The sequence below is a fragment of the Bombus affinis genome, chromosome 1 (genome assembly GCF_024516045.1).
Source record: "Bombus affinis isolate iyBomAffi1 chromosome 1, iyBomAffi1.2, whole genome shotgun sequence".
NCBI classification, from domain to species: Eukaryota; Metazoa; Arthropoda; class Insecta; order Hymenoptera; family Apidae; genus Bombus; species Bombus affinis.
In genome coordinates, this window is record NC_066344.1 from 2,273,375 (window position 1) to 2,292,368 (window position 18,994).

Sequence of the window (18,994 nt, forward strand, 5' to 3'; positions counted from 1 at the left end):
TTAACAGCCACCAAAACCCATCAGTTACCCAGTTACTTGACACGACGAACCAGGTCCGCAGACTAAAGAGACATTAGCCTTTAGATTGAAGCATTAGATTCAACTAGAATCAAACATACCATAAACTCTTATAATCCAAGTTACAGTACCACGCCAAAATAATTTACTTATAATTCTTGTTGAAGTGGTCACCACTTCTGAGAAAACTCTACGTCTGGTCTTTTTACTTTTCTAAAGCACTCAAGCCATCGACAGCGTATAGACAATGGACTGGAACGAAGGCAGACCATAGACAGTAGACAGGCGACGATGGCGTGACACCAATCACATCGCAACCTACATCGTCGATAAGACACCGACCCCTGAGCTTCGGACTCCTTTGGACACATCACCACCTTATCACGATAGCCTACGCAGAACCTATGACACACCTTAGTCTACATCATGGATAAGACATTGACCCCCGACCTTCGTACACTTTTCCACATTATAACCTACACCGAGCCCCTCAACATCACCACATTAAAACATATAGAAGTCGAGACTTCAGCCAGCCCTAGTTCAGTCTGTATTTTACAATTGAGTTGTAATATTGTCGTGTTAATAAAGCATGCCAATTGGGCTATTGCTCATTCGCCTTTTTTTTATAACACTTCGCCATTTATTACGTGACAATGGCTTCGGGGTTTTCAATTATAGGCTAACACTGCTAGCGTGCGGATCGGGACCAGCTCAAATTATATTCCTACTTATTATTACACTTCTGTATTAAAATATAACGTTCAATTTTCGGATAATTCAGGGGTCGATTCTTAAGTCTGAAAATCGAGTTTATTGCAACAATATTTAAATAAAATACAGAGGTAAACGACAATTAATGATAATTAATAAGAATAAATAATAATAAATAACAAAGCTTTGTACCTAACAAAGGTCTACCTGACAATCGAGAATCGATTTTCCACGTCCTAAACTACCACTCTTCCTCTGTCAATCTTTAATACTCTAAATAATAATTTCTTTCTTATGATCGTGTCTATTTCTACCGCTCGAAATCCTTCTTCTTCTCTAACCGTCTGTGAAATGACTGTTTGGCAAATCGGTCGTCCGTAACGACAAATAAAGTCACATTGTCCGTTAAAAAGAGAAAGTCCCTTTGTTTATTCGCGTTTGAACTCTTAGGGAGTTTACATATATTTTCTATTTTATAATTTATCCACGCGTTTCTCTGTTCGTACGTCCAATAACCTCAACGATTCTCAATGAGAATCGATCGTAAACAGTCTAGGAAATAAAAGAAGAACAGAAAAATTATAATCCCAAATTGTACCTGGTTATCGTTTTCGTCGGCTCGATCGATGTTCCCTTCGTCGTCGTCCTGTTTCTCTTCCTTCTCCTCGTTCTCCTCCGCAACTCGATCATCGTCCCTTTTCGTCACCAATTCCATAGGTCCGTACGGCGGCCCGGCGGAGGTCAACGGTAACGGCACCATGTCCGGTCGGTGGAGTCCGCTCAGGGCGAACGCGGCCCTCGGCAGCAACTGTGTCGCGCTTGATGGTAGAATCGGGTGCCTTCGGGCGAGACGCGGGTCACCCCAAAGTTCACCCGCGGCGTGAAAACTCCAGATCCCATATTCCATCTGCAAGCACCGATTATTAACGCGTTAACCGGTGCGACCGATTTCTCCAGGATCTTGATATTTATCGCCACGAGACAAATAGATCCTGTGATCCTCGACCGTTGTATTCGACGTTACGCGGCAACCGCGTGGCGAAGGAACAGCGGACTCGCGCAAGCATTCGAACACTCGTCACGGAAATCTGTTTACCGAGGTATGGTACGCGCGTTATACGAATATTTTCGTTGGTTCACGACCTTGGTTCACGAAGATCGCGACTGTGATAATAAAATATCGAAAGAAATGGGGGAACGTAGGTAGAGGTTGCAAGACGATTGTACACTTGTAGTACACTTGTCGAAGACGTAGCACATAAACAGTGGTCTTAATTAAACGCTAAAGATAGACTGGCCAAATAACGTGGCTTATCGATATGGCGAACAGTGCACTAAACTCTAGCATCGTGGTATTTGTACTATTCTTGCGAAGCGCGTATTTCCAATAAATATCTTTCTACAGTGTGTTTTTATAAATATCTTTTCTGTGTACGTTTCTAAATTTCTATCAAATTCGATTTATCGAAACGTAATCCCAATCGCCGCGTCTCGTTACGCAGCTAACGAGATTCCACGATCTTTTACACGCGTAAGAAGCTTGTAAAAGTATTGCGATACTTTCGCGAGCCGCTTTGTACGCGCCGTACCGCAGCGTACTTGTTAACCAGATCAACGAACACTTGGCCACGGTATCCTGCTTTTGCCCCGCAACCTCTTCGGTATCGCGATACCAAATCGAGATACAAAAGATTTTAAATAACACCGCGAATCGGTTGATTCGATCACGATGGATAGACTATTTTGAAACTTCCGCCGATAGTTGATTAAGGGGAGCTTGAAATAGACGCGGATAATGGAAAAGACGATATTCGTTTTTGTTTGCTTCCCGCTACCTACGCTCCTGTCTATGCAACGTTCTCGCTAGTCGAAATCAGAGCCGGCTGAACGATAGATGACATTACCCGAAATAGAACGCTCTTTTAATGAAATATAAAGTCTCGCGATGGCACGATCGTTTGGGCATCGTTTGAGACACTACGAGAAGCTTTTAAAGAGCAGAAAATAGAGAAATATCCCAAGGACGAAATTTATTTGAACTCGTCGGAACAATCGACCCTATAAATTTCTCCTCGGCTAACTAAATCTCGATGTATAGATCGTGGTGATTAGAAATGGAAAAGCGGAGGAAAGCGATGCCACTGGAAAGGCCATTTTTGAAATTCGTCTCGAAATTTCCTACCGTTTGTACGTCATTCTTCTTGTAACGCAGGAACTCACGGACGTAAGTAATTTGTTTTCTGAGAATCGAATATTAATGACGCGCTTACGCAGGTGAGAGATTGAGGTAAAGGATGCAGTTGATCGATTTAACTTGCGAGAGGCTCGCGTACTAATAGGAATTTACAGTGAAAGTACTCGAACATTTTTCATGTACGCGTTCTACGTATCGCGTGAAACCTTTTGAAATTTCATTTTTTCTCTAACGGGACACGACTGTCGAGATCGCGTCTATGGCCCTCGAAACAAATCCGGAAACCTTTACGGAAGATATTCGTTGTGAACGTATATTTAATAAACAAAACAAAGTGTATGGTATGCATTGTGAACGCCACCTTAAGGATATGTAATAAATGTGAAAGATAGTGGAGACTTATTAATGCAATGGATGGAATGGATGGATTAATTGAAACGTACCAAATATCCTACAGCTGCTAGGTAAAATTTTAGATTCGTCTGAAACAAAGTGTATGGTATGCATTTGTGAACGTCACCTTAAAGATATATAATAAATGTGAAAGATAGCGGAGACTTATTAACGCAATGGATGGAATCGATGGATTAATTGAAACGTACCAAATATCCTACAGCTGCTAGGTAAAATTTTAAATTCGTCTGAAACAAAGTGTATGGTATGTATTGTGAACGCCACCTTAAGGATATATAATAAATGTGAAAGATAGCGGAGACTTATTAACGCAATGGATGGAATCGATTAATTGAAACGTACCAAATATCCTACAGCTGCTAGGTAAAATTTTAGATTCGTCTGAAACAAAGTGTATGGTATGCATTGTAAACGCCACCTTAAAGATATATAATAAATGTGAAAGATAGTGGAGACTTATTAACGCAATGGATGGAATGGATGGATTAATTGAAACGTACCAAATATCCTACAGCTGCTAGGTAAAATTTTAGATTCGTCTGAGACGTAATCGCGCGAGACGCAGCAAACTCGTAAAAGATTTCTGGAAACGGGTTACTCGAATAATTTCGCCGGCTGACGTAAACGTTTGATCGATCCGATGTATTGCGTTGGCAGCTAAGCGATTGCGGATTTTGTCATTAGATGGTATTGACAAAATCCGCGATCACTTAGTTGCCAACCGAACATCTACCAGAGCACAGTATAATCGGAATACCCTTGCAGCGTAATTCTAACGTAAGAAATTCGCGAAAGACAAGTAGAAGAGAACCGTGGGACGGAGAAGAAGGAAAGCCAACGGGGAGAGAGATAGAGATAACAGAGGAAGATATTGATAGTCGATGGGAGCAACTCGAAGCTACGCACAATGGTATCGTAATTATCGCGCGCATATTAATACGTTTGCTTTCGCGTGTCGTGCCTCCGACGTGATACTTAATAAATTAACGAAGATAATATTCATCCATGGAGGGAACGAGCTTTTGAACGAATCGGGACAAAGTGGGGTGTGGGAATTACGATAGATTTTCGTAATGAGATACGCGGAAACGCTTGCAATTTCAGAATTCGCTTGTCAAGCGGGAAAAGGATCAAAGTTAAAGATGAAATTGCGTTCGTCCGCGCGCAGCGTGGAAATTCTGCTGAAAAAAATATGAAAAATTACCAAACGAGAACGGAAGATCCTACCGGTTTCAAACCGTTGCTATGTATCGCTTTGATTTCGTTTACGATTAATCGTCAAACGGAATTGTTTATCGCGCGATGTTTAACTTGCTATTTATCCGCGTAGCCCGTCTTTAATTTTTATCTGAAAATGTTTGAAAAAAAAAAAAAAAGAAAAGAAAGAAAGAAAGAACGACGGAGGAAAAGAGAAGAAAAAGTAAACGGAACGAACTCGAGCATAGGAGTTTCAATGGGGTAGCCTGAAGCGCGCCACTTAATTGCAGCGCATTTTGTAATGTTTAATAAATAGATCCGGCGATGGACGAGTTCAAAACTCATTATTTGCGAAAGTTGGTGCACGCGTTCGTCGCTACGCGGAAACCGTGCAGGGGAAACAGTAATCATTTTAATGACCGTTCCGGTTTAAAAATTTCCAAAACAACCGGCCGACTTCTGATTACGTGGGTCCTTCGTCTATCGCCTCTCGTCGTTCGTCCATCGAGCGAATTCGCGTAAAAATAACGCGACAAATATCTCCGTTAATAAGTCGATCGATCGGCTCCTCTCTCGCACTCGGATATGCCAGCAAGACAATTTTATACGTTCGAATTAATAATTGCTCGCTGACATCGAACATAATGAAACATGGAACGTGCAACGGGGGAGGGGGGTGAATGGTATTTTGAAAATACGAGAAGGAAGGCAGAATTAAAGAAATAACGTGAAAATATCCTTTGGAGATGGGATTATTTGTTAAACAATTTATCGATTCGCCGTGCTCACGTCAGGCTGGTTCGACGAACGTAACGAACGTAGCGAAACGAGGAAATATATTATTTGTCGTCGTCATTTGCGGTATTCTGCGTATTATCTCATAAATCAAGTAGTAATAATGCAAACAAATATTTTATTCAGCCAACGTCTATTGAATTTCCGCTTCTTTTCACGGATAATGTTTCCAGAATAATTTTCCAACCGGAATCGCGTCATACGACTGACATAAATACGAATTTCCCGACAAAAGAGGAGAATTAAAAAGTTGTATTGTTATTCGAAACGATCGTACGCGAGATTCTTGAATAGTTAACGCGATAGTATTGTAGGCTTTCCCGACGTAATTTGCTGGAACGAGCGCGTTAGTTTGCAGCGTAAAATGACGGCACCATGATGGTCCACGTGAAATTGGTCGGATTTAAAAGCAAAGAAAATCTCGACGAATAAACTGGAAAACGTGGTAAGGAATAATATTAATAATAATAATTTCGGTTAACAGATCTTTGCCGCGGAGAGTATTTAACGAAGACGCCAGACGAATTAAGCAAATAAATTCGAGTCGAAAGCTGTCTGATCGGAAATATTCAAGGAATTTGCGGAAAAATATTTGGCTCGGCGAAGGAAAGCCAATGTAAAATACAATACCGCGATCTTGAGTATCGCGACATTAAGTCGTGGAAATCGGTGTAACTTCTCTGAACGGTAGATCTACACTGAAATTGTGTTTCACTTAGAAAAAGAAGTCTCTTACGATCAGCTTCCCTGATCTACGCTACCCATTTACATGACGGAAAAACAAAAAGAGAAGCTCGAAGATAAAACTCTGTTAAATAGCAACTAAACTGGAACGAAATCCTAGCGAGAAACATCGAGACATCGGGGCGCTAAGTAAAAATCGTTAATACCAAAAATCAAAAACATCGCCATCGTTTCTAACGTTAATGTCAATTGCTAATATCGATCGTGTCGTAAAAATAATACACATCATGCAAATGTAACTTTTAGCGAAACAGCGATCTTACACTGATAACAAGGAGAAAAAGAAAAGGAAAAACGAGAAACAAAAAAGAAGAAACAACATATAATAATAACAACAACAATAATAATAATAATAAGAAGAAGAAGAAGAAGAAGAAGAAGAAGAAGAAAAAGAAGAAGCAATTGTCCAAACGAAAGAGGAAAGACGATTTGCCGAGTCTGGAGCAAACAAGCTGATTAAACTGACAAGGAAACGAATGAACATCGTGGAAGCTACGTGTGTATATACCGAATATGCAACATCGAGCAACGAGTAGAGAAAGAAAAATTTGAAAAAAATCAACCAATGAACGATAATGAAAGATTCCTTCTTACGGATGCCCGTCCGGTGGCCTACCGCGATTCAGGCCGATCGTCATTACGGTAAATCATTCCCCGGGCACGCTTCACCCCGAGCTTTTCTATTACTATGTGTACGAAGAAGCACAGCCGATCCTTGGAGGTTTACCGGTCGACCGGAAGTTACGCAGTACCGGCGGTACACGAGTGTAACGTGCACGCGGACTCTCCCTCACGAGGCACGGTCGGGGTACGGAGAAATACGTCCGGATACGTGCTGCCGCAGAACGAACTCGCGAGATTCCTGACCATTGGACCGACCCTCGTGCATGCATACTTTAGCATAACGTTCTCTATACAATATCCAGAAAGAGGGACGAGGGAGGGAACGAGAGGGAAAGAGAGCGGGAGTGGGACGAAGGGAGAAGCCAAAGAGATAGAGAGAGACATACGTACAGAGCTACCCCGATCTCCCTCCCCCTGCCTCTCTTCTTCGTCGTCCTACCTCTCGTTGACCCCTTCCCATTGCCCTCGCGAATCGATTTGTTATTGTTTTTGTGTCTGCGGTCGTCGCGGCGAGCGGAGCGAGCGGGATGTATATCGGTGGGTGGCAAGCCCGGCGACCAACGCCAAGTGGGTGGGAAGGGAGGGCGGAGGCAGAGTCGGTGTGGGTGCCAGTCGCGCTCTCGCTGCTTCAAAGCGATGCTTTTCGGCCCGACAGAGAGGCGACCAGGAAGGGCGAAACGTGCGCGCGGGGATGGCTGCTACCAGCCTGGACAGCGGGGAAAGGGAAGGTCGCGGTAAGAGAGCACTTTCGAAGCTCGAAAGAGATGGACGAATAGATACACGCAGCTGACCAGTGGTGTAGCTCGAGTACGTGCTCCGTTTTCCATTCCCTTTGGCCAACTCTTTTACGTATGGTAGTAGTATACCAGGGAATACGGACCATGTACCTCGAATCGTCGGATAAACAGATACCAGATACACGAATAGTATCTCGCGTAGCTTCTCTCTTTTAGATGTACAGCTATTGTTCGGTCCTTTTTTCTACATAGATCGGTTACGAATGAACGACACATCGGCTGATATCGGCTCTCTTGCCAAGATGTATCTTACGACGAATGGAAACGATTCTCTCGCAGCGAAGAGAGAAATCTCGCAGCTGGCTACGCCACTGGTTCCACCGACTGAAAAGAGTGAGAGAAAATGGGTGGGCAAGGATGGAAGCTGGCACAGTGATGAGAGAGCAGGAGGGGAGGGGGAGCAAATACGGGGAGAAGGTGGGTGGACGGAAGAAACGACAGGGCGAGAGGGAGGAACCGCGAGGGTTAAGCAGAGAGGGGGTTAATGCTGGTACTCGCGGAGCAGAGGGAGACAGAAGGGGGAGGGAAATGGATCGGATTGCGTGGTCGGCACGAGGCTGGTTAGTATGAGTGCAACGGGATAAAAGAGAGAGCAAAAGTAAGAGGGCAAGAGATAGAGATGCGGTTAGGGATGGAAGCGCGCGTGTGTAGGTGGAAAAGAGGAGACGAGAGGAACGCCAAGAAGGCTTACGTCGGAGCGAGAGAAGGATACGTGAGAGAGAGTGAGAAAGTTTCGAGGTAAGACTTCGAGGGATACGAGCTTGACTTGACAGGTGACAACCGATCGGACCACTGACGTCACAGATCACTCGCTCGGCCGTGTACGCTACACGCACAAACACGATTTATCGCAGCACACATACACGCACATAGGAGAGAGAGAAAACGAGAGAGCGCGCGCGCGTGCGACGTGTCGTGCATCACGCCGTGTTACTTCCGTTCCGTGCACAGAGTACGTCATACGTAAGCTTTCCACGCCGCGAGAAAAAAAGTACCGCGCGCGAGAGGGAGAGAGAGAGAGAGAGAAAGGAAAAAGAAAGAGAGAGAGAGAGAGAGAGAGAAAGAAAAAAACTGGCATGGGATAGACAGAGACAGATGGGAAACTAGAAAAAAAAATAACGGTGCGATAAAGATAGGGGTGAAACGGAACGAGGGAAAAAAGAACGAGGTAAAGGGAGACAAAATTTTTCACCGGAAGTAAGTAGTAAGTATTTACGATGCTAACCGGCCGATAGCCCCGCGCGACGCCTCTATCTGGTTACCATTACACTCGGATGTATGAAATGCGCCAGCAGCATACACCATCCCCCCACAATAGCCCTATTTATGATTGGGCAAAATTGCTTTCCATGCGCAGAATAAAATCGCGCGCGGGCGAGGAAAAATCCGCGGGGGTTGGATGCACGCGAGTTACGCGACCTGCGCCGCGCTCCTTCCATCGCGATGTCTTCGAATTCTTCAACGAGGACGTCTCGCCACTATATACGAGTCCCTTCGATTGATCATTCACGCGTGAATGATCTTTGTTCTTTTGATTTTCTTTATGACATCGACTCGCAAAATTTGGGAAAAATTAAATATGGCGAGAGGTCGCGGTCATGCGTACTTACACGCGCCTCCAGCCCCATCTTCTAGCTCGCCAATCAGCGAATGTGAGCTGATTTCAAAGAAATTCCGTCTGCAGCGCTATACTCGTTTAAGGGTACATCGTGTATCGAAAAATTTTATAAAGATAGGTACTCTTAATTACGCCGGAAAGAATTGCAGTTTTTCTTCCCGTGTTACCCCATTATCTCCTTCGTGCTTCGTGTAGATCAAATACAATCGACGTTGTAGCGTAATTATAGTGATGTTAATTTAATTATTTTTATTAATTTCCAAAATATGGCGACATTTGCTTCAATTATCATATATATATATATACAGTAATATTCTTCAGAAAGTGAAATCATCGAGTTTCTGTAAAAAATTGATGAATATTTTTATTTTCTTTGCATATAAAAATAATATCCAAAATTTAAATAGAATTCTGATTTAATCCATATTGTAAATATATAATCGTGATAATTAGCAACCTTTCTCTTATAAATATTAGAAGTTACAAACGTACAATATTTGTGTATAAAAACTATAACAAGCAATTCTCGAACATATTAAATATTTTAAATGATTTAATATCATAGCATTACGCATGATTTAGTGTACCTATCAATTTTGGCTCTACATTAAGGTCAAGGATGCAGATTTCAATGTAAGAGCTTGCAACTCGTAAAGTTCTTTTTCTAATCTGTAAGAACATTGATTTTACATTAGTGATTGTACTATACAAAATAATTATCAAAGAGCAGAGAATTTGTTATTTTATACCTTCTTTGATGATCTTTAATATTATTTAAAGTACGCACAAACTCCTTAATCCCCTCATTAACGCTTTGATATGATTCAATTTTTGTTCCAATTAAATCTATGATAGACTTTAAACTCTCTGAACACGATTTCAAGGCTTGTTTTGTTTCTTCCCACTCCTCGGGTGTCTCAGGAAGAACTATATTATCACAACGAAGTATATCCAGAGGTTTTAGAAGATCATATAACTGCGATAGAATTTTCTCTAATATTTTATTCTCTTCTCCTCCTGTAATTATGACAAGTTTAATTATTTAGAAACATGTAGCCAATTCAGTGATACATTAAAAGGTGGTATTTAGGTAACATTTACTAGTGCAATTATTCACATCTAGAATTTGAGAATCAATTTCATTTTGTATCTTGGACAAATTTATTATATCTCTTTCTCTAGTTTTTAATTTAAATAATTTCTCTTCGTTGTGATCATATTCCTTGGCTATTGTGGCCAGCTGAGATAAAAACAATTTCTCCTTTTCTTCTGTTTTCTTTTTTAGAATTATTTCTGTCATAATCTTTTGTAAATACTGGTCGTAAAGGAGTTTCAACTCCACGTCGTTGCATTCTGAATCCATTATTTTTGTTCCATCTGCCATTGATTGCACAGAAGATATCGAGGTACGATCCAATGTGATTTTCTTTTTTGGGAAACCTAGATAGTACGATTGGCTTAGTATTTTAACTTTGTAGAACTTTAATGTAACAGGAAGTCAAAGTAAAACTTTTACTCTGTTGTGAAGCAAAATCAGATGGAGCCATTGTTGCCCTATGGTGTGAACTACCTGCACGAACATTTGTTATGTGATCCATTATATTCTTTTTTACTGGTTCTGGTGTAGAAGCCTTTTGTACCCTAAAAATATATAAAAGATTATTACTCGAAAAAAACAGTGTTTTACAGTGTTTACCTTCTAAGTCGTTTCAGTTTTGGTGTTTCCAACTGATCTTTCTGCATTTTTTATTAGCGATTCAGTTAATTTAATCCTTATTCAGTTAATTTAGAACTTTTAATTGATAGGACGTATGTCACGACAGTGCCGACAATGTCTTATATGCACAAAGCTTGAAGAAATTTCAAGTTAAGGTTTTACGTCATATCGGAAAGTACAACAAAGTCGCCAAATTGTCAGTTTGAAATTGTTCGAATTTTTTCCAACACTGGTGCTGCCATCTTTACATTTCTAATTCCTGAAAATGTTCAGAATGAAATTCAGAAGTTCATAGACAAAGCGACTTCTGATTCAGAAATTCTGAATCTGAGTCTGTGGTTTGACGATATCAGTGATTTGTTAATAATTATTTTAGATTTACTTTTTTAATCTGTAATATACGTACCATGGAGAAGGTATTTTTTTATAAGATTTCATAATATTAAATAATAAAATATATTTATTTTTTAAACGATTTCAGCATTCTAAAAGAGAAATTCCATCAATGTTAAATAAAATATTAGACCGTGATGTCCATTTAACAAGAAGTGTTGTTAAATGTGTAGAAGCCTTGCCACTAATGAAGAAGTTAAGAAAGCATTACAAAATGTTAGAGGTACGTTTTTATTCTGATACAAGATATGAAAAATGTAACAAAAGTATTATATAAGAGATCAGATTGTTTTGTACATAAGTTTCTGACTTTAATTGTGTTATTGGTGTAGATATCTTGCCACGCAGTACCCTGGATAACATCGATACTTGCATTTATTTGGATTCTTAATAATAAAAATTTGTATCAAATGCAAGTCAATTTGTTAATGGGTAAGAATAAATATCAAGATATATATATTGAATATTTAGGAAAGAAAACAATTTTCAATAACAACATTATTGGTATTATTATTATATTTTTAGCTTTAATATTGGACATTATCATTATTGCTATATTGAAAGCATATATAAGAAGAAGAAGACCAGCAGTTAACGACGATCCTTTTTCACTAGGACCTGATAAGTATTCATTTCCATCGGGTCATGCTTCTCGGTCGGTACTTATCTTTTATTTCTTTAAATATCTATGGCCTGTGTCTGATATTTGTCTCCTATCGATATTAATATGGATCTTCGCTGTAATTCTGTCTAGACTTTTAATGAGAAGGCATTATATTCTTGATATTTCTGCAGGGATTTTTCTAGGTTATATTGAAGGAATGCTTGTAAGCATTTTATATTTAGAATCTGAAACTTGCTCCAATTTAATATATTGGATAACTGATGAGAAACTAGATGGTGCAGAATATGATATTTAAAATTGATTCGCTTTTTTAATATAATATTAAGCATTGATAGAAGATTATGTCAATCGTTGTTATCTTTTATAATATTTATGTTATGCGTTTGATTAATCATTTGCAACAAAGAAAGACATTGAAATACATTATATTTTTTTATATTCATTTCTAAATTAGATAAGTTGATATTGAAAATACTAAAGCAAAGGTAATTGTCAGATAGAGTGCTATTTTTGTTATAGTATCATTATTATCAAGACTGTTTATGTAAGCACTGTTAATTACTTTTATGAGATAAGATATGAAATGGTTTTTAATTATATAATGATACATGCTTTAAATTATGAATTTATGGAAGAAATTTATACCAAATAATGCAATCATATTTATATACTTTTATTTTCTTATCACATAATATATTTTTATCGACAACAATTTCAGATTCCACCTTGTCCTAGCAATATCGTAGATTTTTACGAATTTCATAATAGAAAATACAAAGGTTGTAGAGCATAATCAATAAATATATTTTGTAATAAACGTCTTTGTTCCAATAAATGTTGAACTTGACGAGATTGAAAAGGAATAATAAAAGATTCCTTTAGAGTTGAGTATGTAATGTAAAAAAAAGGGGAATGATAAGTTTATTGTACAAATCACGTATCGCTACATTTGTAATATATGAAAAATGGTCTTGTACCATTTTCATCTACGTATAAAATTACAAGCCAGCCTATATGTATGTATATATGCAATCTACACGTTATGAACGTCAGTCGTGTACTACGATATTAATCTGGTTTCCTACAATAACTTACTAACAATTTCAATATTATCATCGTTTCAGTCAATTGAAACATATCGATTAGATATTCATTTTCAGCATAGGTATTCTGTTATACCGGTATTCGAGTTCAAATTAAAAACGTATAAAGATTTCCAATATTTTTTCAATATAATGCTAAACCTAATTAGAGCTCGAAGAAGTGCGAGAAATCATCAACATTTGGATTTTATTTTTTTGAAGATATAACTTTTATAATTTCTCCTCATGTCTCAAGTTATTAGCCATAGTAAACTAAATATTAAAAAGTTTCTGTGTCTTTTATTCAAAGTGCAATCCCATGATATACGTATAAGTTAACGATAGCCAATGATAATCTGTTAATTGTTCTCACAGAAAGTAAAAGCAATTGATTTATCAATTATAATACACGTTTTTCGCCTTGTCATATAAACTAGTACATAACGTTTACCTCAATTACCACAGCTGCCCAATTTTCATCAAGCTTATTATTAATTATCTTTCCACTGATACTTTATTATCAGAGGTAAAGCGTTCTTAATTTTGTCGCACATGCAGATGATATAATTCTAATATTGTTCCATTGTTTTCGTTTACCATAAAGGAGAATGATAAAATTTTAAATCTAATCGAGTATGTTGATTGGAACCAGCTACTTCTTGGCTACACGAGGGCGATGGTTTCATATTTTTTTCGGTTTTCTCCGTTTCTCGTAAAATGGTAGCTAGAGGAGTCGGTTGATAGTCTGGTAAAGCAGGTGTTGGTACTGTTGACAATTCGCTCGTACGTTGCTTCTGTTCTTCTTCCGAATAAAGGCTCAACGATCGTGGTCGTTCCGGTTTCAGTTGAGTCGCAGCCGGCGTGCTCGGTTTTTCACTGAAAAAGTAACTTCCCATGAAGATGCGTGGAAACATGTTTGGTAATAACATGCATTCCACGATCGTAATTGCTTGTTGCGTGCAACTTTACGTTGTCAAAGTATAATAATTATATTAAGACTTAAAGAGTAATTATAGATTCTTTTAATAAATATGCTAAGCAAAATAACATTATTACAATATCGATTTAAAAAGAACATAAAACAGCAGAATAATTAGGTTTTTATTTGAGAATAAAATATATTTTTTAAATGTCTTTTTTCAAATAAATTATTATCTTACGCCTATATGATGAGATAATGAATGATAATATTTTTATAAAGAAAATAAATCATGCATGGATCACACAATTTTTGCAAGTGACGCAAATGAAATTACTTACTCCGAAAACAAGAGTAAAAGGAACGTGTTGCCATTGTGCAGAGGATATTGGGAATATTGAACTGGTGTTTTCATGGGAGTGGAATCGCTTAATATCTGTCAACGAAAAGGAAATAAATATAAAGTCCATGCAGCACATCCGGTGAACACATTTTAATCGTATGCACAGGTGCGAGTGACCAGTTGAAAATAATCGGTACTGTAGTATCATGGACAAAAGGCCTAAGATATCGGCCGAACCGTATACAATGTTGCGAGAACCGCGGTGTCGTTGGGTACAGCAATGTATCGTCGATCTTTTCAACTGAACAGTTTCGTCTAAAAGGCCTACGTGACCCTGGTCACGAGCGCTTTCGGGACACGTGCGCTATAGGGCGGGGAAAAAAACAAAACAGACGCTAAAGACAATGTCAGTTAAGACGCAGGCGAGAACGAACGCAAAAGGCGCGCAGTATGAGTTGAGAAGCGAGAGCGTGCGAGTGCAGATGCCGAAGACGAGAGTTGTAGAGTTGCTAGCGTTGTAGAGAGATCGAGTTGTTAGTTATAGAGTTGCGAGAGTGATTTGAACGGAATAAGACTTTTGTGTTTTAGTTCAAGTTGAACATTTATCGTTCTCTGTCCAATTAATCTCTGTTATTTTTATTAATCTTAATAAATAGCATTAGGAGAATTTTACAAATCTAAATCATCCTAATCCTATCCTTTTTCGATACTACAATTGGGGGCTCAGCCGGGATTGAAACCAGACAGAGAACGACACGTTTAACGGAACTAATTGTGCTGAAAAAAAAAGAGTTGAAAATGGCAAATTGTGAAGAGGAACAGTTTTCGACTGAAGAGGTTTCGACGCTGGAGGAGCTAAGAAATAAGCTCGCAAGTCTGAATCTGCCGATATCAGGCTCGAAGTCAGTGCTGATGGCCAGGCTGAACCGAGCGTATAAGGCTGGTCAATCAACTTCGAAGGAATCGAAGCGCGATGAGGAATCGGTAAATCAGCGAAACCTAAGGAGTGGGCAGAGAGCTGAGCGCGATCAGGATGGAGACGAAGACCTCGAGAAGCTGAGGACGAAGGAGTTGAGAGCGCGCCTCGCTAGCTTGGGGTTAAAGGTCACAGGGAGAAAATCTGAACTACGCGCACGGCTACAGGCGGCCCTGGAAGGAGACAACGTATCGTCGGAAGAAGAAAGCGACGACGAAAGTGACGATGAAGAAGATAGGAAAGAGGTAATAAAACATAAGAGAGGTACGCGAGCGATGTGCTCGGACCGCGATGAATATCGCCAAAAGGCATGCACCGTCTCGGTATTAAGCTTTAAAGATGTCGAAGACGCACTAGAATTGTTTAGCGGTGACAAAGGTGAAAACGTGGAGCGATGGTTCGAATCATTCGAAGAAGTCGCGGACACGTGTATGTGGTCCGACGGTCAGAAGGCAGTCTACGCGAGGAAGCTGCTGAGGGGATCGGCGAAAATATTCGCAAGCTTCGAGTGCCATGCCAGGACTTGGCATGAGCTGAAGAAGGGACTAATCAGAGAGTTCTCCAGAAAGTCCAACAGTAGGCAAGTACACCAAAAGCTTAGTGGGACGAGAAAGAAAAGCGACGAGGCGTGCTTGGCCTACATGTATCGCATGCTGGAAATAGCCAGTCATGCCGATATAGAGGAAGAAGTCAAAGTAGAGTACATCATAGACGGGATAATAGACGAAGAGGTCCATAAATCTATGCTGTATGGTGCTGCATCCATCAAGGAGCTAAGGAAGAGGCTAATCGCGTACGAGGAGCAGAAGAGCCGAAGGACGAAGTCGGTTGCGAAGCCGGCCAGAGTTGAGAGAAACAACAGTCCCAGTCAAGGTGGAAGTGCGAGAAAGACGCGTTGCTACAACTGCGGTGATGAAGAACATGTGTGTGCAGAGTGCCCGAACAGGTCGAAGGGACCTAAATGTTTCAAGTGTAAAGAGTACGGACACATCGCATCGAAGTGCGACAATCTGAGCGAGTCCATTAAAGAGGTTGGTAGTGTGTTTCGATTGTTACCGACGAAGCGTGGTAAAGACGTGAAGATCGGAAATTGCGAACTGAGCGCGTTGATAGATACCGGTAGCGAATTAACCCTGATGCGGGCGGATCAGCATGCCAAAATTGGAGCGCCCAAATTAATTCGGGAAATTATCGAGTTTCACAGTATCGGGTCTAAGAGAAATTTTACGCTCGGCAAATTTCCGACAGATATTATTATAGACGGTGAATTGTATCATATAACGATACACGTAGTTCCGAACACTGCGATGCAACACTCGTTGTTGATAGGTACAGACTTCTTGGATACCGTCGAGATAAGCATGAAGAGGGGAGATATCTCCATTCATAGAATAAAAAATGAGAATTCCGATGGGTTTCCAGAGGTCCTTAAAGTAGACATAGAGACAGAAACGCGTGAAGTGGATCTATCTCGTGTTGAGAACGTGCAACATAAGCAGGCAGTTGCAGTTCCCACGAGTGCTTGTCTCAAGGATACCGTCGTAATGAACAAAATTTCGTTAGATGAATCGGTTGCGGCGAACATAACCGCAGTAGCGTCGGGTGGAAACGATACGGACGGTTGCGATCAAGTTTTTGTAGGATGCATCGAGCACCGCGCGAATTGTAGAGTTGTACAAACAAATTCTGTCGCGAATTCTACGAAGCGAAACAAAAGCAAGAATAAGGCGGCTGCAAGAGAATTTGAGGTAGTGCGAAGACGAGCTATCAACGCGACCTCTTGTCGGCGAAGGGCGTTCAACAAGAGACGCAAGAAGGCGACAATCTACAAAACAGGAGATCTGGTGGCGATCGAGAGGACGCAAGGCGGTCCTGGGTTAAAGCTGCATTCAAAGTTCCTTGGGCCGTACCGTGTGGTGAAAGTCCTGCGAAATGACCGCTACGTAGTGCAACGAGAAGGCGAACACGAGGGACCGCGCACGACTTCCACTGCAGCCGACCACATGAAGTGGTGGAACGTTGGTGTTAGTGATGATAGTGAGAACAGTGATGAGCACATCTGAGGGCAGATGTGATTTGTCAGGAATGGCCGAGTGTAGTATCATGGACAAAAGGCCTAAGATATCGGCCGAACCGTATACAATGTTGCGAGAACCGCGGTGTCGTTGGGTACAGCAATGTATCGTCGATCTTTTCAACTGAACAGTTTCGTCTAAAAGGCCTACGTGACCCTGGTCACGAGCGCTTTCGGGACACGTGCGCTATAGGGCGGGGAAAAAAACAAAACAGACGCTAAAGACAATGTCAGTTAAGACGCAGGCGAGAACGAACGCAAAAGGCGCGCAGTATGAGTTGAGAAGCGAGAGCGTGCGAGTGCAGATGCCGAAGACGAGAGTTGTAGAGTTGCTAGCGTTGTAGAGAGATCGAGTTGTTAGTTATAGAGTTGCGAGAGTGATTTGAACGGAATAAGACTTTTGTGTTTTAGTTCAAGTTGAACATTTATCGTTCTCTGTCCAATTAATCTCTGTTATTTTTATTAATCTTAATAAATAGCATTAGGAGAATTTTACAAATCTAAATCATCCTAATCCTATCCTTTTTCGATACTACAGTACATATCACAATAAATAAATATAACGTACATACATTCATACATGCGCAAATTGATCTAACAAAAAGTTCCTGTTCAATAAATTAAATATATCTGTGCGTTAAAAACGAAATAATAAGATGATGCCTATATCTTAAATTTAAATCTTTTCTAACAATCTTTTCCAACAACCAAATATCGATGTCTTCTTATAAAATTTTATAGAATTTTAGTATTTCAATGTTTACAATGTTTTCAGAACGCTATAAACAATATCCATTTTGATATTTACAATATATCAACCGATGAATGAATGAATTAATATCGACTTAATATAGAGAATTCGTGACATTTAAATACGCAAGTTCATTTTTCTATACCTAGCTATATAATTAAATAAATATTGAAATTTTCTAACTAATGGAAGCAATATAATCGGATATCTACATATTTTTTGTTGCCTATCGAAGTATCGAAGCGATCTTGTTCAACCCAAAACCTCGGGGCAACATTGAAGAAATTAAGCAAGAGAAAGGTTCAGGAAATATGTATATGATGCGCGTACAAATGTGCGCTGGCAAGAGGTAGCATATACACCATTCAGTGTAAAAATAGTGGAAGCTGTTTATATCGCATATTGCCGTGTTATTCATGTTTTCCTTAACCCTTTAGCGACCAACCTTGAGTATTTTAAAGTTTCAACGAACAATGTATTACTCTATAGTAAATCCAATGTGTAATATTAATTCAGTCGATATACATAATTGAAAGTAGCATCGTTACATCGTTTAGAACGACTTATCCGTCTATTGAAATATTAATTAAAGCTTCAACGAGTCAGATATCCAAGAGGGCTTCGCTGCTCTCCATAGGTACAAAGAAATTAAAGGCTAATTAATATTGTAAGCAGCTTTTGCGTGATCGTTCAACAATCTCGATGACTATCTTTTGAGTTTACTCACCCAGTACGCTCGGCTGATGGACCAAGCACAGCAGTGTTATGGATTATCTAAAAGAAAGCGTTAATGCATTTTTAGTCATGGTTATTACTGTGCTATTAACGACGTTATCGTACAAGTGTTAAAACATGCAGTTGGAATTTTATCTCGAAGCAATTAATAATTAGAATGTTTCAAGTGCAAAGATATTATTAAATGTAGTTATTACACGATTCACATATAAATGCTATATCCAAATAACTTAATGTAAAATATGTGTTCAGCTTATATATGCG

At 39.7% G+C, this 18,994-nt stretch overlaps 4 protein-coding genes across 22 annotated transcripts in view; 1 reads left to right on the plus strand and 3 right to left on the minus strand.

The window, feature by feature from the left end:
- LOC126916030 (gastrula zinc finger protein 5-1-like) overlaps nt 1-8,839 on the minus strand; it is a 27,040-nt gene extending 18,201 nt beyond the window's left edge. Inside the window, exons 1-5 of one of the 12 annotated variants that reach the window (XM_050721394.1) lie at nt 4,098-4,473; nt 3,841-3,923; nt 3,683-3,721; nt 3,370-3,408; nt 1,331-1,639 (exon numbers count right to left, since the gene is read on the minus strand). In XM_050721394.1, the coding sequence (XP_050577351.1) occupies nt 1,331-1,639; nt 3,370-3,408; nt 3,683-3,721; nt 3,841-3,923; nt 4,098-4,272 (645 nt within the window). In that variant the 5' untranslated portion in view covers nt 4,273-4,473. The other 11 variants (XM_050721386.1, XM_050721398.1, XM_050721397.1 and 8 more) reach the window with 11 other exon arrangements.
- On the plus strand, nt 8,089-12,667 carry LOC126916155 (polyisoprenoid diphosphate/phosphate phosphohydrolase PLPP6). Of its 5 annotated transcripts, none has more exons than XM_050721661.1 (4): nt 8,089-8,235; nt 11,314-11,448; nt 11,558-11,657; nt 11,751-12,667. In XM_050721661.1, exons 2-4 carry the CDS (start codon nt 11,338-11,340, stop codon nt 12,143-12,145), a joined length of 606 nt encoding a protein of 201 aa, XP_050577618.1. In that variant the 5' UTR covers nt 8,089-8,235; nt 11,314-11,337; the 3' UTR covers nt 12,146-12,667. The 5 variants fall into 5 exon arrangements, with proteins under 5 accessions (XP_050577618.1, XP_050577610.1, XP_050577623.1 ...); XM_050721653.1 differs by lacking the exon at nt 8,089-8,235 and adding an exon at nt 9,203-9,334; XM_050721666.1 differs by lacking the exon at nt 8,089-8,235 and adding an exon at nt 9,209-9,233.
- LOC126916141 (uncharacterized) lies at nt 9,454-11,066 on the minus strand. Its single transcript, XM_050721610.1, has 5 exons — nt 10,812-11,066; nt 10,632-10,756; nt 10,217-10,555; nt 9,865-10,132; nt 9,454-9,784 (listed from the first exon to the last, which is right to left on the minus strand). Exons 1-5 carry the CDS (start codon nt 10,856-10,858, stop codon nt 9,718-9,720), a joined length of 846 nt encoding a protein of 281 aa, XP_050577567.1. The 5' UTR covers nt 10,859-11,066; the 3' UTR covers nt 9,454-9,717.
- The window catches only part of LOC126916136 (alpha-tubulin N-acetyltransferase-like), a 30,899-nt gene continuing 24,407 nt past the window's right edge, over nt 12,503-18,994 (minus strand). For 2 of the 4 annotated variants that reach the window (XM_050721575.1, XM_050721566.1), the window contains exons 7-8: nt 14,193-14,287; nt 12,503-13,808 (exon numbers count right to left, since the gene is read on the minus strand). In XM_050721575.1, the coding sequence (XP_050577532.1) occupies nt 13,526-13,808; nt 14,193-14,287 (378 nt within the window). In that variant the 3' untranslated portion in view covers nt 12,503-13,525. Of the gene's footprint in view, nt 13,809-14,192; nt 14,288-18,722; nt 18,770-18,994 lie in introns of all 4 variants that reach the window. The other 2 variants (XM_050721596.1, XM_050721585.1) reach the window with 1 other exon arrangement.

Bases quoted from the DNA above. Each gene is read 5' to 3' on its own strand.
- LOC126916155 (XM_050721645.1), top strand. The intron at 11,449-11,557 runs GTACGTTTTTAT...TTATTGGTGTAG, and splicing joins AGCATTACAAAATGTTAGAG to ATATCTTGCCACGCAGTACC. The intron at 11,658-11,750 runs GTAAGAATAAAT...TTATATTTTTAG, and splicing joins GCAAGTCAATTTGTTAATGG to CTTTAATATTGGACATTATC.
- LOC126916141 (XM_050721610.1), bottom strand. From the start codon at position 10,858: ATGCAGAAAGATCAGTTGGAAACACCAAAACTGAAACGACTTAGAAG. The intron at 10,757-10,811 runs GTAAACACTGTA...ATATATTTTTAG, and splicing joins AAACTGAAACGACTTAGAAG to GGTACAAAAGGCTTCTACAC. The intron at 9,785-9,864 runs GTATAAAATAAC...ATGTTCTTACAG, and splicing joins ATTAAAGATCATCAAAGAAG to ATTAGAAAAAGAACTTTACG.